The 26,358-nt window shown below is 35.2% G+C and overlaps 1 protein-coding gene across 5 annotated transcripts in view; it reads right to left on the reverse strand.

Annotated features, from left to right (window-relative positions):
• USP25 (ubiquitin specific peptidase 25) overlaps positions 1 to 26,358 on the reverse strand; it is a 166,678-nt gene that overhangs the window by 88,382 nt on the left and 51,938 nt on the right. For all 5 annotated transcript variants that reach the window (XM_088836114.1, XM_088836120.1, XM_055422304.2 and 2 more), the window contains 4 exons: positions 20,602 to 20,764; positions 12,675 to 12,761; positions 2,753 to 2,890; positions 146 to 222 (listed from right to left, as the gene is read on the reverse strand). In XM_088836114.1, the coding sequence (XP_088692240.1) occupies positions 146 to 222; positions 2,753 to 2,890; positions 12,675 to 12,761; positions 20,602 to 20,764 (465 nt within the window). The remainder of the gene's footprint in view (positions 1 to 145; positions 223 to 2,752; positions 2,891 to 12,674; positions 12,762 to 20,601; positions 20,765 to 26,358) is intronic.

A 26,358-nucleotide genomic window follows, 5' to 3' on the forward strand; every position in this document is an offset into this window, starting at 1 on the left:
ATAACATTTGGGTTTCCATACACTTATCTCAGATTCCTATTTCTCTGTTGACACTGAATACATGAGAGAGAAAAAAAAAAAAAACACAAAAAAGTGTTATTTATCAATCTCCTAAACCCCATAACTAAACTTCACAGTAACTTACGTCTCTTCTTCAGCTTTCATTTGGAAGGCATCTTCTAACCAATCTAATAATTTGTGTGTAAACTCACTCACGTCTTGCTGTGGGGGAAAAAAAAATGTCTTATTGATATTTGAGACTACTAATGAAAACACTGCAACATAAAACTTACAGCTAGTCCTTTCTAATGTATAATTAACTGACTCCTCACAAAGGTATCATATGAAATGTTTCACATCAAATGCAAGAAATATTTATAACTTAACCAGAGCATAACATCAGTATTTCAGAAAAATAAGCATTATATTCATAATTATGTGACTGAGTTTCACTTTAGGAGGGAAAATATATATATGTATATATAATGATATATATAAAAACTCAAACTCATGAATGAGATTTTTAAAAAGTTATTACCTCCCCCCAGAGTTCTCCAACGAATCTTTATAAAACAAAGGACCCACATTACCAAAAAGTTCTTCCTTATACAAAGATATATACTGGCTTCTCTCTTAGAAGGAATATGAGCTTCTAAACAATTCATTTTCTCAATTCAACTGTTACGCACCACTTTTTAAGCCATATCTAATCTTACTAAGATATCTGTTAACTTGGATAGGTTGAGTCCAACTAATCACTGACTCCCTGATTATCAAGGTCTACCACCTCTGAAGTTCAAACTGAGTCTCCATTCAGAACCAGCATAATCTTCACCTTCCATAATCCCTTCCCTTGGTTCTAGCTCACCTGACATAGATAAACAGGAATAAAGCAGTGGCAGTTGTATTCATCAACTACCATAAACTTCTTTCAACAATCTGAGGTGGAGTACAGCAAACAGGTTTGTATAGAACCTGCATGAAGAGTGGCGTTGGGTGGGAAGATAAAGCAATTCTTACTATGACTGCCCAAAGACAGATAAGTAAGTGTAAGCAACTTGCTTTTATCAAAATAGCCCTAAATATGAAACAAACTTTTACACATTTCCACAGCTAGAAGTTTTCTGAAGAGCATCTAGGACAAGCGATTTACCTTTAAAATGTTGAAACTGAGGTCTAGGAAGCATAAATAAATTGCTCCAAAGCCATATGAAGAAAGACAACCAAACTTAACACAAAAAGCTAGTTATAAACATCCATACCACCTGTAGTGGGTTAAATTGAGGCCTGTCAAAATATATGTCCACTTGGAACCTCAGAATGTGACTGTATTTGGAATAAGAGTCTTTACAGATGTTAAGAAAGTATGGATCTTAAGATGAGACCATTCTAGAATAAGACAGGCCCTAAATCCAGTGATGGGTACTCTTATAAGAGGTGGGGGGTAGAGGGAAGGAGCAGGCAAACAGATATACAGGGGGCAAGGTCATATCAACACAAAGAGATTGGAACCATAAGCCAAGGAACACCAGGAATCACCAGATGGTAGAGGCAAGGAAGGACTATCTTTGAGGGCCACTGGAACAAGCACAGCTCATTCGGCCAACACCTTTATTTGAACTTCTGGCTTCTAGAACTATGGAAGAATCATTCTCTGTTGCTTTGAAATCACTCATTTTGTGGTCATTTGTTACACCTGTCCTAACTTATATAATACCTAAAAACAACTTGCCATATTTTTCTATAATGTTACTTATCTTGCAAGGCTATATCTGACAAGAAAGAAAAAGGTTTCCTAGTTATCCAATGCTCTTCAGAAGAAAATGTCAGGGTAGGGGAAGAGGTAAAAATTGAAAACAACAACAAACATAAGCAAATTCTGATATAACCACCTTTTTTGTTCATTTATCTTTGCCACTAAAAGCATTTTTTAAAAAGCACAGGGAAGGCAGTGGCAAAGTCAGACATCTTTCAGAACTCTCCGCCAAAGACCCACTCCACACATCCAGATAACAGATATATATGCAAGTGCTACAACAACTACACTGCAAATGTAGCCCAATTTTTAAAACCTCGAGTATCCTCTTCATTTTCTGCCCATTACATCACTGTCATCTTACTCAACATTGTTGCTATTATCCTCTGCTACTTTCTTTGCTTCTCTTCTGCTTTCCTTCTTTAATTTCTCTAACTTCTCAAATTATATGTGAAAATGTTGGTATGTTTGTAGACATTTTCTACTTTTATAGGAAAATTTCCAATATTCTTTCTAAGAAATTGATAAAAAGTAACCAAAGAGCACTACATAAAGATTGGGAAATAAAAGAAACAGTGACAAAGTTAATACCATTCAGAAACAAAGTTAATATCATTCAGAAACCTTTTCTGAGGGAAGAATTTCTGCCAGCAAAAACAGGCATATCAAAAGCATGTATACTATACTGACATTGGGTTATCACACCTTGGTGAAGATTTTTAATTACACACTTGTGAACATTTTTCATTTTACCTGTTACTTTCATTTAGTAATTTTAATTAAAATTACAGCTTGATTTATCATATACTATCAAGATTACTGTTTAAAAGTAAATCTTCCAAATAATCATATTTTAAAGGGCTCCAGCTTATTCTTATAAAAATAAGAATTGTTTTGATAATAGAAATGTTATTCTCATTTATCCTTTAAAAACACTGCTTAAGGAAGAAAAAAATTAAAATAAAAATAGTTAATAAGTAAGCACAAAAAAGCTACCTGCTGGGAGTCATTTGATTTGAAAGCATCTTTAAGAATCTCAACTGCTCTTGATGGATCAACATATTTCCTTTTAGTACCAACAAGAAGTGCAAATAGATATCGAAGCTCACGCATAAAAGGTAAATTCCGATGCTCCTATTGAAAAAAAGAAAGAAAAATTCTTCAGTGAAATTAAAATTTTTACTGTTAAAGGGATATTCATTTAAAAATTAACCAGAAATTTAACTAATATAGCTTAAGAATGAGTCCAGCATCCTATTATAAAAAAAAGAAGAGTGTTGGTTTCAGCTAGGAGACAGAAAGAAGTCAAGCATGGAAACAGCAGAGCATCTAGCTTAAGCTCACAATTTTAGCATAAATGCCATATATTCACAGCAAATCATGTCATTACCCAGCCAAGAATATCCTCATTTATGTCTGTTTATTATAATCCTTCTCATTCAGCAAAGCCCAGCTGCTGCTGAGAACAGCGATAACAAGAGCCAACATTCAATGAATGTTTAATCACGTACCAGGCACTATTTAAGTACTTGACCCTCAATAAACCCATTTAAGCAAAAAATCCTTCCTCCACCATGAAGTCTTCCCAGGCCCTGACAAGTCAATCATCTGGTCAAACTCCACATCAACTGAAATTAATGTTTTTCACTTAGGTGAATCACTAACTGAAACTGTTATGTGATAATCCTACATTAGTCAAATAAGAATGTATCATCCTTCCAGGGTTCCTTTGGCAAGCTCACTTTTATTTTTTGATAAACTGTTAAGTTTCTCAAAGACAAGAATATCTGTATATCTTTCACAACTTTTTGCTACATAAAACAAGCATTCAATTTTTTCTGGTTGATTAAACCAAATACTCCTGATGGAACAAAAACAATTGAATATCATAAATAATTCATTTTAAAATGAGAAAATGTTTTACAAGATTATAATTCACCTATCAGACAAGTAGTTGTTACTATGGTTAGCTCTTGAAATAAAAGTTTTAATAAAGCTTATATATACCATTTAAATATTAAAAAAAACTGTCAAGTTTGCAGTTTTGTAGGCATGTGTATGTGTGTACAGTTGATGACCAGCATAATCAATTAATATAGAAACAGGTGCTCTCAAAATGCATCAAAAAAGGAGTCTTAAGGAATAGATGTAAGGAAACAAAACTGATTCCAAATATTTATCTGATTTAAAAACTACAAATCCACTACAGCAGTCAGAAAGTACATAAAGTCTAACCTCAAAATGCTAAGTTTTAGAAAACATTTAAAAAAACATGGGTTTTATTTAAGCATAATAAATACTATCCTCTATGATAAAGAATAAATGCAAAAATTTTAAATAAGATAAAAAACTAATTCATGATTTTTCTGTGGTACTTACTATTTCACAACAAGGGTTTCAAGACTGTAAATAGTAAAAATTTTAATCCACAAAGTAATTTTCAGAAACACCCTTAATTTCTTGTGCTCAATCTCTTCGTTTATCACTACACCTACGTTTCAAAAACAGCTTGAGACATTCCTTGTCAAGTAACAAGGATGAAGAAAAAATGACTTGACAATTAAGCGAAATTCTGCTAAGAAGTAAATGTGAAACGTTAAATACATTAATAAAACACTCTTTGATCTTGGCCAATTCCTGTGGCTAGAAAAATCTTGAAATTTCAAAAGACAAAATTAGTGAATGCTGTTAAGACTAGCCACTATATGCACCTAAATTATGAAAATGCCACCACATATAGAAATTATACAAACACAAGTCTTTATCTCTTCTTTAACAGATTTACCAAGACATAACTGAGGTACAGTGTACTGTATATTAGTGTACAATTTTACAAGCTTCACACATGTATACATCCATGACTGTATCACCACAATCAGTACCTGCATATCACCCCCAAAACTTTCTTCCTCCCTCACTCCCCTCCCTAACCATTCCCAAGCAACCATGGTTACTCTGTATTTTCCAGAGATTTATATACATCAAAATTATACTCCACGTACTCATTTTAGTCTGCTTTCCTGCAATCGGCATAATTATTTTGACCTTCACTCGTATGTACAATCCATTCCATTTTATTGCTGAGTGGGATCCCATTGTGTGGGCAGGACACATTTATACATTAACCTGTTTCAGCTGCTGCAGATATTATTGAATGTGGCTTTGTGTGGACATATGCTCTCATTCCTCTTAAGAACCGCAAGGAATTGGTGAGGTTGTATGGTATACGTTTTTAAGAAACAGTTTTCCAAAGGCACTACATATGCCAGTGAATATGTAAAGTTTATATGGAAAATCAAGGGATATGAACAGCCATGTGTGTGATATTTTACACATTCAGTGGCAGTGGAATCAGAGTTCTAGGTTCACATTCTAGGTTCACATTCACACTTGGATATGGGCTACATTTTTAACTTTAGTTCTTCTAGTGGCATCTCTAGTTAAAATTTTCATTAGTCCTAACTTAGACCAGTAACATAGAGCATCTTCTAATGTAGTTATTTTCAATCTGTTTATCTTCTTTGGTGTTGCAATCTGTTGAGATAGGTTATTTGTCTTACTATTGAACTGAACAAATTCTGTATATATTTTACGTACAATTCCTTTTTGTGACACGTGTTTTGTTATTATATTCTCCCAATCTGTGGTGTGCCTTTGTAATTTGCACGAATTTTTCAAAAACAAACTTTTCATTTTGATGAAGTCTGATTTATTAAAATTTCCTTGTTTAATTTGTGCCAGTTTGTTGCAGTACTTAAAAAATCTTTTCTTAATTCAGAACCCTAAAGTTTTCTGTTTTATCCATGAATTTTTATAGTTTCAGCTCTTTGTTTTAGGTCTATAGTTCATTACATTTCTTTTTTTCATATATAATGTCCTGTAGAGGCTGAAAAGTATTTTTCTTCCTAAACAAAAGATTTTCCTTTGTTCACTGAAATTTTTTGGCAACTTTGATTAAAACCAATTGCCCCTATGTGTATGCTATATTTCTGCACACTCTATTCTCTTCTAATGATCTATATGACTATCTTTTCACCAATAACATAGTGTCTTGATCACTGTAGCCTGATAATTCCTCCAACACTGCCTTTCTTTTTGAAACTGCCATGACTATTCCATATCCCTTGATTTTCCATATAAATTTTATAATCTGTCAACATCTATGAAAATGTCAGCCAGAATTATAATTGCATTGCACTGACTCTATAAGCTGGGGACAATTGATATCCTAACAATACTTAATTAGCTGATTCATAAACATAGTATACCTCTCTACTTCTTTCATTTTTCCCAGTGATGTTTTGTAGTCTTCTGTATCTTTTATCTACTTTCCCTCTAATATTCCATCTTTTATGCTCTTACATAATCATTTTAAATTTATATTTCCCATTGTGTGTTGCGGTACTAAGAAACATAATTGATTTTTAAAATAATTTTATTTAGTTATTTATTTTTGGCTGTGCTGGGGCTTTGCTGCTACATGGACCTTTCCCTAGTTGTGGCGAGTGGGGCTACTCTCCAGTTGCAGTGCACAGGCTCTAGGGCATGTAAGCTCAGCAGTTGGGGCACTGGGGCTTTGTTACTCTGCAGCACGTGGAATCCTCCCAGATCAGAGACCGAACCCATGTCTCCTGCATTAGCAGGCAGATTCTTTGCCACTGAGCCACCAGGAAAGACTCTACAATTGATTTTTGCATGTTTGCCTTGTATCGTGTAACACTGCTAAATGATCTGACCCCTTGATTCTAGCACCTTTTTTTTTGGTAGAGTACTTAGGATTTTCTAAATAGACAATCAGTCATATACACCAAAGGACAGCTTTGTTTCTTCCTTTCCAATTTGCCTGCTTAATTTCTTCTTCTTGCCATATAGCACTGGTTGAGATCACTAATGTGTAATAAAAATGTGGTGAGGCCTGACATCCTTGCTTGTCCCTAATCTTTGAAGAAAAGGATCGCCTTTCACTATTAAGTATTATAAATATTTGCAGATTTCTCATAAATGCGCTTCATCAAGATAAAAAAGTTTCTTTCTATTCCTAGCTACTGAGAGAGATTTTGCCATAAATAGATACTAGCTTTTGTGAAATCCTTTTTCTTCATCTACGGAGCTAGTTTTATGGCTTTTCTTGTCTAAACTGTTACTATGATGAATTATATTCATTTCCGAACACTAAACTAATCTTTCGGTCCTGGACAAATCCCACTTGTCAATGAGGTATTGTGCTGTACATGTATTGCATCATTCAACTTGCCCCAATTCTGACAATTTTTCCTTCTATTATTCATAAGGAATATTGGTCTGTAGCTTTCTTTTCTTGAAATATATTTTTCTACTTTTGGTTTCAGTGTAATGTTAGTCTCACACGGTAAATTTGCAAGTTTTATCTCTTCATTTTCTGAGAAAACTTGTAGAGAATTGGTATTATTTCTTCCTTAAATGTGTGGTATAACTCACCAATAAAGTTTATTGCTATTGATTTTATTTTTTGGTGCATAAGTTTGAAACTAAAAAATTAATTTAATATAGAGATACACAGCTTATCTTTTCATCAGTTACATTCAATAGCCTTTGGCTTTCAAAATATTTGTCTGTTGTTTATAATATTCCACTATTCTCTTTTACTATCTGCAGGATATGCAGTGATGTGCACCTCTTTCATTTATTTTGGTTGTTTGTTTCTTCTCTTTTCTTGCTCAGTCTACCTAGAAGTTTATCAGTTTTACCAATATTCTTAAGAAGCATCTTGTGATTCCATTAGTTGTTCTCTATTGTTTTCCTGATGTCTATTTAATAGATTCACGCTCTTATCTTTATTATTTCCTTTCTTCTGCTTTCAAATTAATCTTTTTTTCTAATTTTGTGACATAATCTAATGCCAATAATTTGAAACTCCATTTTCTAATAAGGAATTTAGTTCACAGATTTTCCATTAACCACTGCTTTTAGCTACATCATTTTGATACATCATTTTAATCTTTATTCAGTTAAGAACACCCTGAAATTTTCATTTTGATTTGTTCACTGTTCCTGGGGTTATTTAGAAGTGTAAATAATTTCTGAAGCTGAAACTGCAATACTTTGGCCACCTCATGCGACGAGTTGACTCACTGTAAAAGACTCTGATGCTGGGAAGGGTTAGGGGCGGGAGGAGAAGGAGGCGACCAAGAATTAGATGGCTGGATGGCATCACCGACTCTGTGGACATGAGTTTGGGTGAACTCCGGGAGTTGGTGATGGACAGGGAGGCCTGGCGTGCTGTGATTCATGGGGTCACGGAGAGTTGGACACGACTGAGCGACTGAACTGAACTGAAATAATTTCCAAATACTGTGGGGATTTTCTATACATCTTTCTGTTGTTGATTTCTAACTTAATTTCACTGTGGTTGGAAAACATAATCTGTATGCCTTGAATCCTTAAAAATTTGCTAAAACTTGTAAATTCAGCTTCTGTTATACCTTCATGGCTAAAGACAAAAATTCCAGAATGTCTCTTTTTATTTTAAAATTCAAAACTCCCTCAGATATTTGCTCAATAATATATTTATGGTATTAACCCCAAATCATTTCCTTCTCATATGCTTCTCACTTTTGAGTAAGAAGAATATTGTTTATTTGAAAATATTCACCCTAAATCAAGGCTTTAAATAATATAACCTTATGATTAATAAGACTATTAATTATATGGTGATTACCTCTAAATATTATAAGCGTGTGCCTCTTTGTTTTGTCTACATTTAATATATGCTTTCCTGTCAGTTTGTGGCTTTTTAAGCCAAAAGAGATTATGTGTGGGAATGGGAAAGGATCTGATATTTACAGTGAGAATCTATCTTTAAATTTCTAATAATCTCCCAATTCTCCTAGATATTAAGATTACAAATAGCACAAATAAATATGGATGTATAAAATTAGTTTCAACCTCCAGAAGCAATAAACAAGTCTATTCATATGCAAATTGATTTCAAAGATTTCATTTCATTCTATCAATCAATAGACATAATGCTTGCTGCAATTTTAAACTGCTAATAAAAAAAATCCTGCTTAATAATGTATGCAAATACATCTCTGTGATTTGACTGAAGTGAACCCTCAGGGTTTACTGCTACACTGTTCAGACTCAGTGTAGCAGTAAACACTATATGAGTTTGTTATAAATTGATTATTAAATAATAAGTGACTAAGGTTACACTGACACCTTTTTGAAACCTATATCTTTTATCACTTCAATTGAATTGTAACACTAATCAGTGGCTACCTCTAAATCTCACATGTTAGCTTCAAAACTGTCAAGTTACAATATGTATTGCTGTCATCATGTGAAATTATCTTTTAAAAAACTGCATGGGATTCTTGTTGAGTGATTTTTCCCAATGGCAGTAATTATTATTAAAATTATTTTAATTTCTTAAACTAAAGGGATAACTAGACATGCAGACCCTTCCATTAAAAGAAATTTCCCTAGAAAAGTGTTAAAAAGATTGGATTCATACATTTCTCTAGTATTCAGCTAAACATTCTCATGACCCGAAACTCTTGTACACAGGCACTTATATCACGATTGTTTTTCAAGTAAGATTATAAAACTAAGTAGGTCTTATCCAATTATTTAAAGAATAAAAGAAAGCTAAACTCTGTAAAGTACTAAAATTCAGGAACACAAAAGAGGTTAAGACACATATAGGGAAAAAAAGATACTTATGAACATCTAACTGAAAGTAATAATTCTAAATAATCATGTAATTGATAAATATACTTCAACCAAAACATCAAAAGAAAGAACTAACCAAATCATTAACAGAGGGAGGCAATAGTCCAAAAAGTTTCATGTAAAAACTGTAATGACTGAAAGGGGTTTGCTTAATTTCTCTGGAAGTATAAGTAGTTTGTCAGGTGATCTTAGTTCCCATCTGAAAATGGTTTTCAATTAGTCTGACACTTTATCGCTAAAGATTATAGCCCAAAAAGCTGGTTAAAAATCAAATTATATTCCCATCAGCTTGCACTATAAACGTTTCACATTTATAATGTTTGCCGGAAAATTTGTTTTCAAAATGACTAAAAAGAAAACATAATTTAATAATGTATCATTACAACTAATAAAAGATCACACAAAGTTCAACACTTTACTGAAACCTAAAACTTTTCACTTCTTTGTCTTTATGGCTAGTTTCTATATGATAAGATCATTAAGTCTTACAGTCAAGCATATCATCTCCATAATTAATCTTTTGCATTAAGTATAAATTTCTGAATGTGAGTGAGTCCCATCTTTTGAAAAGCTAATATGAACAATATAACGAGCAATAGCTGACATCTGGTACTGACTATTGAGAGAGTTAATTCTTAGGTAGGTTGATAAGGAGTCTGGGCTCTTGAGGAGGAGAAAGGGGTCCAGGGCTCTCAAGGAGGAGACAGGGACAAAATGTTTTTTTCCTACATTGCTTGGTTTTAGTCACATAAGATGTTTTTCCTTAAACTCTGAGTTGTTATGACAACAATCTTTAAAACTTTCTTTACACAGTAAAACAACTCCTCTTGCTCAAAGGTATGTTTTTCCTTAAGCTCTGTACTAATGATTATATAACAATGTATCTTGCTCGAGGACATGTTTCTTCTTTTTAACAAGAACCTTCTGACTAATTTGGTATTTTAAGAAAAGACATGTGTTTGAGAGTGGGTCTGGTAAAAGCTTTCATTAGTTCTAATCCTGTTAATCCAGCCAACATCCACTGGATCACCGAAAAAGCAAGAGTTTCAGAAAAACATCTATTTCTGCTTTATTGACTATGCCAAAGCCTTTGACTGTGTGGATCACAAGAAACTGGAAAATTCTGAAAGAGATGGGAATACCAGACCACCTGACCTGCCTCTTGAGAAACCTGTATGCAGGTCAGGAAGCAACAGTTCGAACTGGACATGGAACAACAGACTGGTTCCAAATCGGAAATGGAGTACGTCAAGGCTGTATGTTGTCACCCTGCTTATTTAACTTATATGCAGAGTACATCATGAGAAACGCTGGGCTGGATGAAGCACAAGCTGGAATCAAGATGGCCGGGAGAAATATCATTAACCTCAGATATGCAGATGACACCACCCTTATGGCAGAAAATGAAAAGGAACTAAAAAGTCTCTTGATGAAAGTGAAAGAGGAGAGTGAAAAAGTTGGCTTAAAGCTCAACATTCAGAAAACTAAGATCATGGCATCTAGTCCCATCACTTCATGGGAAATAGGATGGGGAAACAGTGGAAACAGTGTCAGACTTCATTTTTTGGGGCTCCAAACTCACTGCAGATGGTGACTGCAGCCATGAAATTAGAAGACGCTTACTCCTTGGAAGGAAAGTTATGACCAACCTAGATAGCATATTAAAAAGCAGAGATATTACTTTGCCAACAAAGGTCCGTCTAGTCAAGGCCATGGTTTTTCCTGTGGTCAGGTATGGATATGAGAGTTGGACTGTGAAGAAAGCTGATCACTGAAGAATTGATGCTTTTGAACTGTGGTGTTGGAGAGGACTCTTGAGAGTCCCTTGGACTGCAAGGAGATCCAACCAGTCCATCTAAAGGAGACCAGTCCTGGGTGTTCATTGGAAGGACTGATGCTAAAGCTTAAACTCCAATACTTTGGCCACCTCATGCAAAGAGTTGACTCATTGGAAAAGACCCTGATGCTGGGAGGGATTGGGGGCAGGAGGAGAAGGGGACGACAGAGGATGAGATGGCTGGATGGCATCACCAACTCCATGCACATGAGTTTGAGTGAACTCTGGGAGTTGGAGATGGATAGGGAGGCCTGGAGTCCTGCAATTCATGGGGTCACAAAGAGTTGGACACAACTGAGCGACTGAACTGAACTGAACTGAATCTTGTTAATTTGAGATGTTTGTTGTGGAAGTGAGTCTGGTAAAAGTATGTAAGTCTTGGATAAGACTAGCAAGTGGGACACTCTCTGTCCCCCTTCTGATGTGAATGTCAGAAGCATTCTTTGTCCTTTTTCACTGTAATAAAACTTCTGCCACACAAAAGCTCTGAGTGATCCAGTTTGGTCCCTGGTCCTGAAGCTAAATCTTCTTCAGGACAACTTTAATTGTAAGCCACCACTATGTACCAGGTACTTCTAAGCCTTTATGTTTTGTTATGTCATTTAATTCTCACAGAAACTCTATAAAACAATTGCTGTCATTATTTTTGATTTTCAGATAAGAAAACTGAGCAGCAACTAGATCAAGTAACTAGCTCTAGGTCCAGAACCCAGGCAATATGGCTCTGACCTCTGTGCTCTCTGTCACGTTATACTGCCTAACAATATTAGAAATTGTAGGTTCACACTGCTTCAGGGCAAAACTAACCTTTTAAAGAGTTCGTCTACAGAAATAAATGAAAATGTTAGATTTCCACACAATTTTTGAGGAGGAAAGACCCTAAATTGTAAATGGTAGCCTATTACTCTAACAGTCTAAAAAGAAGAAAAGAGCAATTACTAAAGTGAAATAAAAAAAAATTGACCTATTACTGACACACATGTGTAGAAAAATTCATATTTACAACATACTGACCAAGAATAGTAAGTTACTGTTGTAGTTGAGATTAACAGGTTGACATTCAAATTTGACACTGCTTCAGATTTGATTTCACAAATATCCCCATAGCAAACTTTCGCCCATGGCTCAGCAGGTAAGAATCTACCTTTAATGCGAGAGACACAGGAGACGTAGGTTCCATCCCTGGGTTGGGAGGATCCTTTAGAACAGGAAATGGCAACCGACTCCTGGAAAATTTTATGGACAGAGGAGCCCTGCAGGCTGCAGTCCATGGGGTTGCAAAGGGTCGGGCACAACTAGGCACATAGCATGACACCAAAAGCAAACACAAAAGAATATACTCAACTTAAAAATCTTTTATAATTTTACCTTTTGGTTTCGGGGTAAATCTTGAACATTTGATGGAGGCTTGTAATTCAGAACTAATCTTCTGAATTCCAAAAGATTGAATAATGACTGAAAAAGAACAACAATTTAAGATAACCAAAGGGGAAATTCTATTAAGAGAACTATAAAAATATGACTAGTCTGAGAGATTTATTTTATATACAGAATATTTCCCACTAACACAAGAAGGCCTATTTTCTCCCTGAGAAAGTCACACTTCTTTTGACATATTCTTGATCATTAACAATATTTATTGTACTGCAAAGCAGAAAATTATACTTGGACAACTCAAAAAATACAATATGTATTATTAGAAGTTTTCTATGTGCCTAAGCAGTTTCCTCAAAATTAAATGTATACAAATGCAAACTCAAGAACTTTTTCAACATGTTATATACAATATGAGTTTTCTAGAGGTTATCAATTCTACAAAAATACAGGATGAATAAATCTACAGGCCAGATGCTAGGTTATAGAGAATCAAAGAAATTATGTATTATTACTAATGGTCAAGGAGACACAGCTTAGGAAGGAAACTATTTAATTAAAACAACAGCAATGTTTTGCAAAAATACAGTAATACTGATCACATAGAGTATAATGAAAGCATATGGAAAGATGCTCATGGAACAGTTTCCTGGAGCTACCCTTTTAAACTATAGCTTGCAATCCATTAATATTAAGATAAACATTAACTTTAAAAATGAAATAAAATTTAATGGAAAATATCAGAATATGTCATAAAGAGTAAATTTATCACAGTATTATTTATAAAATCTTCATTGGTGAAATTCTCATACATATATATGTGTTAAGTGTTTTACCATGTAAAATGTATTCCTTTCTGTGAGTCATAGTTTATGAAGTTAGAAAATCATTGTACAGGAGGCGATAATGCATTAAAATCTTAGTAAAAGATGAGCTAGCCAACTTGCTAGGAAATAAACATAGCATCATAAGCCAATAAGAAAACAAAAATTTGTTTAGTATTGGATGTTGGGAAAACTGGTCCACTATAGAGTCATATATAGATATATATAGATCCAAATCAAAGACCTATATATGAAAGGTAAAACCATAAAACTGATCATTGTGACCTGAAGTATTTCTTCAGTAAATATGAACACATTCATTTACTCATTCTTTTAACAAATATTTATGGAGCCCCCACTACATGCCAGACACAAGGAAGACAGGCAGCAGAGAATAAAACATACCAAGTCGTCTCTGCCTTTTATACTATCTTGTGATTGCAAGTTAAAACAATGAGAGTAGATGTTATAAACTAGAAAGAATGTGAATACAACAACAAACCACAATCAGAAACTTAAGCATTTAAAAGCCAAAGGAAAAAGAGGTATAAAACAAAATATGAATAGTAACAGAAGTGGCAAGTCCGAGGGCACAGAAGGAAAAGGAGTAGAGAAAGCTTTCAAACATAGTTGTGCATCAGACTAACAGCAGAGGCTTTAAAAAATGTTTATGTCCAGAATTTCTCAACAAAGATATAAAGTACCAGAGATTCTGAAGTACATCAATCAATCACTGGCAAATTTCATGAAGGAGAAGATTAGTAAAGGTTGGAGGTTGCCACATCCAAAGAAGATAAGGGCAGGAAAATAATCTTTATATTTAGCAGGTGGGAAGTCGCCTTTCCAATAAAATGGTAGGACAGCAGCAATGAGTCCTAAAGAAATGGGATAAAAGTAGAGGTCAAAGTATGGAATCCAAGGGATTTATATAGGGAAAAGAATGACAAATCTAGAGAAGCTCAATTCACTTCTATGCTCTGAGCTCCCACTGAAAAGTATTTTTTCTTCTTTGGAACACCCTTTAGATTTCCCCTGGCGTGGGTCTTCTGGTAACAAATTATTTCAGCTTCTGCTAAGTTCAAAATTGTGGGGGTTTTCATTTTCAAAAGACTAGTTATAGAATTTGAGATGGCCAGTTATCTTTTCCCAGCACGTTAAAGATAGCATTTCTGTTGAGAAGCCAACTGTCAGTCTTATTTTTGCTCCTTTATTGAAGCAATATATCTTTTTCCAACTGGCTACTTTTAGGGTTTTCTTAGTCTTGAGTTTTTTCTATTTTACTATGATGTACTTTTATGCAGTATTCTTTATGTTCAACTACTTGGTTCCTATTGCTTCCCAAATCTGTGGCTTGATTTCATCAAGTTCAGAATATTCTTCGGCATCTCTTCTAATATTGTTTTTATCCTATTTCCTTTTTAGCTTCTCTCTGGAACCACAAATAAATTGTGTTAGTACAATTTACTCCATGTCCAAAATATCTATTCTATGCTCTCATCTGTATTTCACGGCTTTAGTGTGAAAATGTTCCTCAGACAAACTGTCCAGTTGACTAATTCTCTGGTCATGCTGTGTATCCTTCAGTTGTGTCTAATAAGATGCAAAATTCATCCACTGATATCCTAACTTATGATATTTTTCAGCTCTAAAATTTCCTGTTTTATAGTTTTTAGTTTTCTATCAAAAATTCTCAATTATGCTTCTAATTCCTTAAGCATATTAGTAGTTATATAACAAATCATTCAATTTTAACTTTTCCCTACATAGTTATATTTCTAATTATCCATTATTTTCTCTTAATCTGGGGACATGTCTTATTTTCTGATATGACCAATTATGAATGACTGAGTGCTAGACACTGTATGTAAAAAATTGGAGAAAGTTCAAAGTTCAAGATGGTATTATCTTCCACCAAAATTTACATTCCCTTCTGTCAGGCAGCAAGACTAAAACATTTGCAATGCTATATTACCTTGATCCAATCAATTATGAGATGATCTTAAGCTGGGATTCACAAGTTATAAAGCCTGCTGCTGCTCCTGCTAAGTCACTTCAGTCGTGTCCGACTCTGTGTGACCCCATAGATGGAAGCCCACCAGGCTCCCCCCTCCCTGGGATTCTCCAGGCAAGAACACTGGAGTGGGTTGCCATTTCCTTCTCCTATGTGTGAAAGTGAAAAGTGAAAGTGAAGTCGCTCATATAAAGCCTGGCCTCTTCTCAATTCTCAGTTAATCCTAGAGTCTAGCCCTTTAGAATTCAACTGAAAATCTCAGGTGTTTCCAAGGCTTTCAAGCTTATGTGAAACTTTGCTTAGCTTCCAGCCAATCAGCAGCAACTTCTGAAACTGCCTCAAAGATCAGTTAAGTCGCTCAGTCATGTCGGACTCTTTCTGACCCCATGGACTGTAGCACGCCAGGCTTCCCTGTCCATCACCAACTCCCAGAGTTTATTCAAACTCATGTCCATCGAGTCAGTGTTGCCATCCAACCATCTCATCCTCTGTTGTCCCCTTCTCCTCCCACCTTCCATCTTTCCCAGCATCAGGGTCTTTTTCCAATGAGTCATTTCTTTGCATCAGGTGGTCAAAGTACTGGAGTTACAGTTTTAGCATCAGTCCTTCCAATGTATTCAGGACTGATTTCCTTTAGGATGGCCTGGTTGGATCTTCTTCCAGTCCCAGGGACTCTCAAGAGTCTTCTCTAACACCATAGTTCAAAACCATCAATTCTCTGGTGCTCAGCTTTCTTTATAGTCCAACTCTCAAATCCACACAGGACCACTGGAAAACCCATAGCTTTGACCAGAAGGACCTTTGTTGGCAAAGTAATGTTTCTGCTCTTTAATGTGCTGTGTATGTTGGTCACAGTTTTTCTTCTAAGGAGTAAGTGTCTTTTAATTTCATGGCTGCAGTCACCATCTGCAGTGATTTTGGAGACCCCCAAAATAAAGCCTCTCACTGTATCCATTGTTTCCCCATCTGTTTGCCATGAAGTGATGGGACCAGATGCCATGATCTTAGTTTTCAGAATGTTGAGCTTTAAGCCAACTTTTTCACTCTCCTCTTTCACTTTCATCAAGAGACTCTTTAGTTCTTCTCTTTTTTCTGTCATAAGTATGGTGTCATCTGCATATCTGAGGTTATTGATATTTCTCCCAGGAATCCTGATTCCAGCTTGTGCTTCATCCAGTCCAGCAATTCTCATGATGTACTCTGCATATAAGTTAAATAAGCAGGGTGACCATATATAGCCTTGATGTACTCCTATTCTGATTTGGAAGCAATCTATTGTTCCATGTCCAGTTCTAATTGTTGCTTCTTGACCTGCATACAGTTTCTCAGGAGGCAGGTCAGGTGGTCGGGTATTCCCATCTCTAAGAATTTTCCAGTTTGTTGTGATCCACACAGTCAAAGGCTTTGGCGTACTCAATAAAGCAGAAGTAGATTTTTTTCTCAAAGATAAAGTAGCCCAAAATGTGAAGCTTACTCTCTGAAAGTCCTGTTCTCTCAGAGTGTAGCCTCAAAATTCCTCAATGCTTTAGGGCTTACAATGCCTTCAAAATGCTGGTTTCATTTTTGTTTTTAGACTCCAGCAATATATGACCAAGTGGATGTCTGAAAAGAACTTAATATGGTATTTCCCAAAGCAGAATTTATGACCATGGATTATCACAACAAATTACAGGAACTCATTTTAAGTCCCAATCTATACTCTAGATCGGGCACAGTAGTATTAGTCAACATATTTCTTCAAAAGGGGTGGCAAAGTATAATCGCCACTACTGTCTAAATTACATTTGTGAGTCATACACATTGAAAACAAGTATCCTTTTATTGAGCTCAAAGCCAATATATGAATTCTGAAATCTGTTAAGAATTTGGCTAGATTCGTGGAAGGTGAGAATTTAAATACATAATTTATGGAAAACAAAAAAAGTGATGACAAGAGAGCAGAAGGAGCTATACAAACTCTCTATGATGAAAGATACTGAGGAAAACCAACAAATTCTCCTTGGTGGATTATTCATATTTAAAAATGAAATAGTAACAGATAAGTTTCAAAGTGTGAGAAAAACAAGAGTGGCCTGATTAAAAGATGAAAGTTTGTATACAGAGCAATTAAATCCCTATGGCCCTCCCAGACGGAGAGGCATCAGACAACTACTCTCTCCTTCTGAGGAATATAGGAAACATTAGACTGTGGATACAACTGAACTTAACTGACTCGGGTTCATAAACCTTATCATCCAACCCACAACTCTTCTGAGGACGAAAAAGGGCTCTACAATGAATTAATATGTGCTGATGCATCTACAATAGGAATAAACTGGGACTGTACCAGGCAAACCAAGAAGCAGAAGCACCTTACTTCTGAGCATCTCAGAGGATTCCAAATGGGAATGGTGCTAAGGGTCATGAGAATTCATGAATTACTTGAACTTAACACCCCAAACTAGAGAGAGGAATAGAGTAGAAAAAGCAGCCCCAATTAGTACCATCTACATAAAAGTTGCTTTTGAACAGAAGGAAAATAATCCTGACTAGTTAAGTGGTTGATACCCAATCTAAAGACAGTCAGGCTAATACTGTTAGCATCCAAAAGATGATATAAGCCACTCTCTGCACAATTTCTTTTTGCTAACAATCCCTTCCTGATACTCTGTTCCTCTTTTCTTCCAGACTACTTGGGTCTCAGTACCTAAAGGCAAAAGCATAACAAAGCTGTACCTTCTGTAGCTTACCCACCATTACCTACTCTGAAGTCAGAGGTTTATAATTCCTGTAAACTATAATCGGTAGAAATACTTTTAAAGAAGAGAATTCCCAGTTGTTTCACACTAGTCTTGCCAACTAAGTAAATTTCATCCCTGAGAAAATTTTTGTAACTGAAACTTTACAGTGCATCTATGTCACAATTTGAACAAGTTCCAACTTGCTTTGAAAAAAAATTTAAAAACTCCAAACACTAATACACATTTCCTACCCAAAGTTCCTTTCATAAGTGAAAAGTTCCATTTATTATGATAAACATATTTAGATGTCTGTTGAATTAAGTATATGTCAAGGAATGAAAAAATTAAATATTTCAATTACTAGAAGTGAAAATTAAAAGCTACTTAAAATGGTTTAAGAGATTTTAAAGTTACATTCAAAAACAAAACAAAGTCATCACTAGACAATTTTTTTTTCCCATCCACAATTTCCTAAACTGAAGCTTACTGTTTTCTACATTCCCAAAAGACAGGATCCTATTACGTCATTAGAAGCCAAAATTTTCAAGGTTATCTTTTATTTCTTCTAGATGTTTAAAGCACCTATTCTAACTAACAAATACTGATTCTCTGCAAGCACTTTCTTATTTCTTACAGTTTTCTAAGAGAAGATGCTAATCAATGAGCCTCATTTACTGGCCAAATAGTGTAAAGGTAGCATCCAAATACAGGCAGCAAAACATACTCATAAGCACTCAGATCACTGCCTTAAAACTGTGTTTCACAGTTTAAAGTGACAACTAAATTATGAAATGCAGAAGAATTTACTAGTGGTGCAAGTATTAAGATAGCAAATAAAATTTGAGATATTGATGGCATGTACGTGGATAATTAATGCATACTCAAGACCAAAAAGAAAAATATTATTACAAATTCATGTTAATTCCAAATATTCCTTAATATTTTAATAGCCTGGAAAACAACATATCGTGTTATTAAGTGGTGTGTACCACAGGTGAATAAAAAGTGAGGCACGAAACCAGAAAACCAAAGAAAATCAAGTTGTATAATACTATTTGCCAGAACCAAAAAGACAGAAAAGAGCTGAAAATTGTAACACTGAAGTAGAAAAAAAAAAATTAATCACCTAGAGAACACAATAACCTTTAGAATAGAAAAGTTTAATAATCTGTTAGTTGCTTTAACATCATATGAAAGTTAATACTGTATTCAGGTTGGAAACGGACAAAATGAAGAGATATTTTGAATGTAAAAGAATGTAAATTAGAAAACATATACTGATTTAAAAAGACTCATCAGAAACACTAAATGAGCTACAGTTCAGCTATATTAGGAAATTAAGCACAAATATTAATTTTCCTAAAGAGTAATTAAAACTAAGAGTATGTTATAATTCATAGATTATTTTACTTAAGATCGTTTAGTTTAAGGTTTCACAATTTGAAAGATAACATTACCAATGTCTGAGAATACTTAAGAATTATGATAATAGTCATATCACGTAAGAGTTAAAAAAGAAAAAAACTAGTCCAAACTGAGAAGATGGTTATCTATGCGTACAAATATTTTTCATTTTAGAATAAGAAACTCAATAAATAATTCCAAGTTAGAAAGAAAATGTTATTGTTAATTTATTTTTATTCATTCTCACATATGTATTAAGAATTATTTGTCAATCTATTTCCTCCTGAAATAAAATGTCCTCTTTTATAAAAAAAAAAAGTACTTAAACGACTATAATTATTGAATGACATTTTCTATTATATATAAGTAAATCTAATCTCACTCACACACACACACAAACAGTCTTGGTTTCATATCTTGGTTATGAAGTGAAGTGTTAGTCACTCAGTCACGCCAGGCTCCTCTATTTGAGGAATTTTAAAGGCAAGAATACTCAAGTGGGTAGCCATTCCCTTCTCCAGGGGATCTTCCCAACCCAGAGATCAAACCTAGGTCTCTTGCATTGTGGGCAGATTTTTTTGTTTTTTTGTTTTTACCATCTGAGCCACCAGGAAAGCCCCATCTTGGTTACATCCTCTCCTAAATTTGCAGGGATTTATATACAAAAATATTTTCTTTTCACTCTGACAATAATTCCCAACAGAGAAGGAGGAGAAATTAATTCTGAATAAGGCATTGGCAGTATTTTATCATGAAAAGTCCATACTGGGAATGAAGAACAAAGAGGAGTGGGGAATACTGCAATCACCAAACTAGCTTAGTAGAAAGGCATATTAAAACCTTGTTTGCAGTGTGTGTCTGTGTGTGTGTATATATATATAACAACTAAGAAGAAACACAACTCCAACCCACTTTTCACTGCTGCCAGGCCCACCAGATAAGATCTGCATAAAGATTCTTACCTGAATAACAGCACTAAACCAGCAAGTATTGCCAACATTCTTTAGCCCAACAGGAGCTTTGTCCTGCCTTTTTCTATCGTAAGGGTTTCGAGAATCTCTCCAAACTTCAGTAGGTGTCCTCTTCAAACATGCTTTATTTTCTGCTATGCTGGCCTCAAGAACTCTTAAACGATGGGTAGAAAAGAATGGTGAAAAAATACAGCATTAATTTAGCACTGTACAGTAGAAAACAGCATACTATAAACTAAGGATTTTGATAAATTAAGGTCTAGACAATGCATTTAGAAAAGGAATACTTAACACTAAATTTACTCAAGTGGAGGCTAGTTTTCTAGAACATAGCAGTAGCAATGCTAATAGATCAAAACACAGGCAGCAGTTTTTCCTCAGAAAACAGACTGTACTCACAAAAAGCATTACATAATAGGAAATAGATATATTAAGTTATATTTCAACAAATTAGAGGCTGAGTATCAGGAATACAGCACCTAGATAAGTTTTCTGAAAAGTCACTGTATTGAAGTACATATTCACAATATACATAACAATTAGTTTTTATAAGAATTTCTTTGAATCATCAAGAAAATTAAAAATTGAAAAACACTGCACTTTCATCCCTGTGATCATTGATTTCCTTTTCTATTTAAAAAAAAGGTTACAGTAAATTCTAGGGTTCCTTTCAATTCTACAGATCCATACTCTACAACAGCTACTGAAAAATAAAGGGAGAGAATATTTATGTGTTCACTTCATTCCCCAACAGTTTGCCTAGAGAAAAATCTACTGCAATAAACACCTACATATCAGAATAATAAAAGACAAACCTCTTCAAAATAAGTGCATCCACAGAGTATCTCAAACATATCTAAACACAGCCAACAGGAATGTTACTCCGCTTAATGGTGTTTGTCTTGCTCTTAAGCAAGAAAACGCTGGAAAATCCTAAGCCCTACATATAAACTAATCTTGCATTTTGCCTACTCAAGACATCTGTTACTTACTATTCCAAGTTATCATGAATAACAGCCTAATATCTTAACTCACTTTATGTTCACTACGAAAATCTCGGTTAGTATGAGCTTTTTCAACTTTTTGGCGTCTTGAAAAAAAATCCCATTCATGCTACACTATTTTTATCCTAAAGATTTTGCTCTATTAGATCAATGTCAAACTAATACAGCTATCTTCTTTAATTATGGAGGAGAAGCAGAATATTCTTCATCTCGAACTCTGTAATACGACCTTAGATACAGTGCATCAGATTCCAAATCAGTATTACTTTAAATAACTTATATGAATATACGATAGAGTTTGTCTTTGGGAATCAATTAAATCACATACTGGGGGGAGTGAGCAGAAAACATGATACATTAAAATGTAAAGGTCAAAATAAACTCACATATTTAAAAATAAACAGTTCACACTTTTAAGAGTGATCTAACATTAGCAGCAGTACTCTCTGCCCAACTATCAACTCTCACAAGGAACCTCAGCCCCTAGAGGTTTTTTCTCTTAAACTATTTAACAATAAACAGTGCTAGAACTCCTTGAAAGGTATTTAGTTAGATGATTCAGGACTTAAGAATATCAGTGTTTATCTGGAACATCCCACTCTAATCAAAAACCAGTTCTTAAGAACATAAAAGGGAAGTAAGTCAAAGAGCCAACTTGAGAGACTTTCTACTGTTCGTTTCACAATTTAGCATGACACAAGAAAAATCAACTGTACAAATTAAATGTGTACAAGGTGACCACTTTGAAAGAGAGAAGTTAACACATAGTATACAAATGGTTACCACAACATCAAAGTCTGCTTTATATTAAAAAGGTATATTTAATCATTTATTGACTTTTATAAGTGGGAGCAATTTTCATTTGAAAAGTCTGTTCCTTTTGTTACATATGTATATCTAGAAATATAAATTAATGAATCTTATTTCTACATTGGTAATCAGAAATGAACAAACTAAAACAAGCAATGGGTTCTGGGGAAAGCAGCAAATATATTACAAACAGGAAAGAATTAGTGCCAGTAGTCATTTATTAGTTGGTGCAAAAGTAACTGTGGTTTCAGACCCTGAATTTTAAATCATTATAACTAGGTTCAAACACACCTATGTTAAATCAAAATAGGAACCATTACAATTAACACACTTTTGCAAATGAGAAATGTTTGTTTATTCCTATAGCATAAAAATCTGTGCTTCAGGTTTCAGCAAACTCTTGGAAAGCATTTTCCATGAAGTGTTTTCCCTGCAAAAAGATGTCGAGATGCTTGAAGAAGTGGTACTTGGTTGGCGAGAGGTCAGGCGATTATGGCAGATGAGGCAAAACTTCATGGCCGAATTTGTTCAACTTCTGAAATTATGTGACATGTGGTCAGGCATTGCTGTGGAGAAGAATTGGGTCTTTTCTCTTGACCAATGCCGGCTACAGCTGTTACAGTTTTCAGTGCACCGCATCAATTTGCTGAGCATACTTCTCAGATGTAATGGTTTCCCTGGATTCAGAAAGCTATAGTGGATCGGAGGGCAGCAGATCACCAAACAGTGACCGTGACTTTTGGTACAAGTTTGGCTTTGGGAAGTGATTTGGAGCTTCTTCTCAGTCCAACCGCCAAGCTGGTCAGGGCAGGCTGTCATGTAAAACCCACTTTTCATCACATGTCACAGTCCAATCGAGAAATGGTTCACTGTTGCATAGAATGAGAGAAGACAACACTTCAAAATGGCAATTTTTTGATTTGTGGTTAGTTCATGAGGTGCCCACTTATCAAACTTTTTCACCTTTCCAATTTGCTTCAAATGCCACATAACCACAGAATTCTCAACACTGAGTTCTTGGGCAACTTCTCGTGTAGTTTTAAGAGAATCAGCTTCGATGATGGCTCTCAATTGGTCACTGTCAACTGCTGATGGCCAGCAACTGAGCTCCTCATCTTCAGGGCTCTTGTCTCAAAGTTTTATAAAACTTCTTGAACCACCAAAGAACTGTATGTTTCTTTAGCAGTTCCTGGGCTATATGCATTGTTGATATTGTGAGTTGTCTTTGCTGCTTTACTACCCATTTTGAACTCAAACAAGAAAATCGAATTTTTTTTTCTAACATCATTTCCGTATCTAAAATATATATAAACAGCAAGTAATAAGTCATTAGCCAAAAAAATAGAGAAATGTGCATTTTAATGACACGTAACTACATTTAAGAATGTATTCCAATATCAAATGGCAAAGTTCAACAATGCAAAACCACAATTACTTTTGCACCAACCTAATATAAAAGACAGAAGAGGTATCCAATCCAGCAACTGACTAGCACTGGTGGGCAGGTATAATAACCATTAAAAAAAAAAAAAAAAGAGGATTCTGTAGTATATTCCAGAAGCATAAACTAGTCGAAAGTCAAGGAGAACTACACTCATTCATAAATCTCCTAGGTGGATGATCCTCTACCACTATATGTTTTTAAACTTCTAGTCATAATAAAATACTAACTTAAAACTCTACTTAGAATAAAATAAAATAGAAATAACCCTTTTTAATGCCAACACATCAGATCACTTGTATCATAATGACCAGGCAACAGGTCATGTAGACATTAGTTATGGAAAACCTCAGAAGTGTTGATTTCTATAAAATACACCCGATCTACAAAATTTAAAATCTATACATAAGTCACATGAAGTCAGTAACAAAATGAGACTCAGCCTCAAGACAACACTGAGTAAAACTAGGTCTCCTGATCCCCGTACCTGTCAACAACCCATTCCAAATCTACAATTCAGACTGCTCTGAGGCAACAATATTCTTCTAATTCCAGATCCAGTTAAGATTACTAAAAACTAGAAGGTATTATTTTTAAATGTTTCAATATAGTTAATTCAGTCACCCTTCTCTTCAGTCCCCTCCCACCAAGAAAATACATCTCTTAATTTTCCTGGTGGGAAATGTATGGCCTCATATGTATTTTCTAGGACTGAGCAGCTTACCTGAACTTTTTGTTACAAGCTAGGAGGGAAAGAAAGTCAAGAATATACACTGAAGATACCATCTCCCCAGCATTCCCACGGATCTTTTTTTTCTACAAAGGAAAAATTGGATACAAACTGTAATAACTGAATAGAGCTCAAGATATATATGTTACCTGCTTCTCAAAGTGACCTAAGATACCTAAGATGTAAAAAAAAATTTTAAGTTATGTGTATCTGTGAAAGTCGCTCAGTGGTGTCTGACTCTCTGTGACCCCAGGGACTACACAGGCCATGGAATTCTCCAGGCCAGAATACTGGATTGGGTAGCCTTTCCCTTGTCTACGGGATCTTCCCTACCCAGGGATTAAACCCAGGTCTCCAGCATTGCAGGCTGATTCTTTACCAGCTGAGCCCTTATGTGCATGTGTATACATAATTAAATGTATATAATTATATATATAACTGAATTCAGTCATATGGTAGAGATCATCATACATTATAATAAAAATATGAGTTTTAAAGACATAGACTTATAATTTTCCGTATGTGTGTGTTAAGTCGTTCAGTCATGTCTAACTCTTTGCAACCCTATGGACTGTAGACCACCAGGCTCCTCTGTCCATTAGATTCTCCAGGCAAGAATACTGGAGTGGGTTGCCACTTCCTCTTCAAGGGGAGTAAACTATTGAGAGTCCTTTGGATAGCAAGGAGATCAAACTAGTCAATCCTAAAGGAAATCAATTCTGAATATTTATTCACTGGAAGGACTGATGCTGAGGCTGAAATTCCAATACTTTGGCCACCTGATATGAAAAGCCAACTCAGTGGAGAAGATCCTGATGCTGGAAAAGACTGAAGGTGAGAAGAGAAAGGGAAGGCAGAGGATGAGATGGTTGGATGGCATCACCAACTCAATGAGTTTGAGCAGACTCTGGGAGATGGTGAAGGACAGGGAAGCCTGGTGTGCTGCAGTCCACTGGGTCACAAAGAGTCAGACATGACTGAGTGACTGAACAACAGGCACCACCACCTCCAGGGGATCTTCCAGACCCAGGGATTTAATCCATGTCTCTTGTGTTTCCAGCATTAGCAGGTGGGTTCTTTACCACTAATGCCACCTGGGAAGCCCTATAATAGTCCTTAACCATGCAGTAATATGGTAGAATTATGGTACCTACAAATGGTGGATCAAAGAATGCCATGACTTTGTGATCTCCTTAATTTAGAACTTACAACATATTCAGTTTTGTAATCACTAGGGACTTACAACATGCTCCAGTATGTTTCCTCCTATGTCTGCCCCCTGGCTTTTAAAGGACCTTCAGTTCAGTTCAGTCGCTCAGTCATGTCCGATTCTTCGCAACCCCATAAATCACAGCACGCCAGGCCTCCCTGTCCATCACCAACTCCCGGAGTTCACTCAAACTCATGTCCATCGAGTCGGTGATGCCATCCAGCCATCTCATTTTCTGTCGTCCCCTTCTCCTTCCACCCCCAATCCCTCCCAGCATCAGAGTCTTTTCCAGTGAGTCAACTCGTCGCATGAGGTGGCCGAAGTACTGGAGTTTCAGTTTTAGCATCAGTCTTTCCAATAAACGTATTTATTACACTGCACAAAATTCTGAACCAACCAGTCTCTCCTATCAGCATCAGAGGATAGAAACCGGGATTTGTTTCATCCCTAGAGCATACTTGGTTAAAAAATAAATGGAGTTAAACAAGTGTTTGAAATATAATGTTAGATATCAGATGTTGCTATCTCTTTGTTATTATTATTGTCATTTGGG

This window comes from Moschus berezovskii, chromosome 1, assembly GCF_049115385.1.
Source record: "Moschus berezovskii isolate FMDL1 chromosome 1, NW_MosBer_1.0, whole genome shotgun sequence".
NCBI classification, from domain to species: Eukaryota; Metazoa; Chordata; class Mammalia; order Artiodactyla; family Moschidae; genus Moschus; species Moschus berezovskii.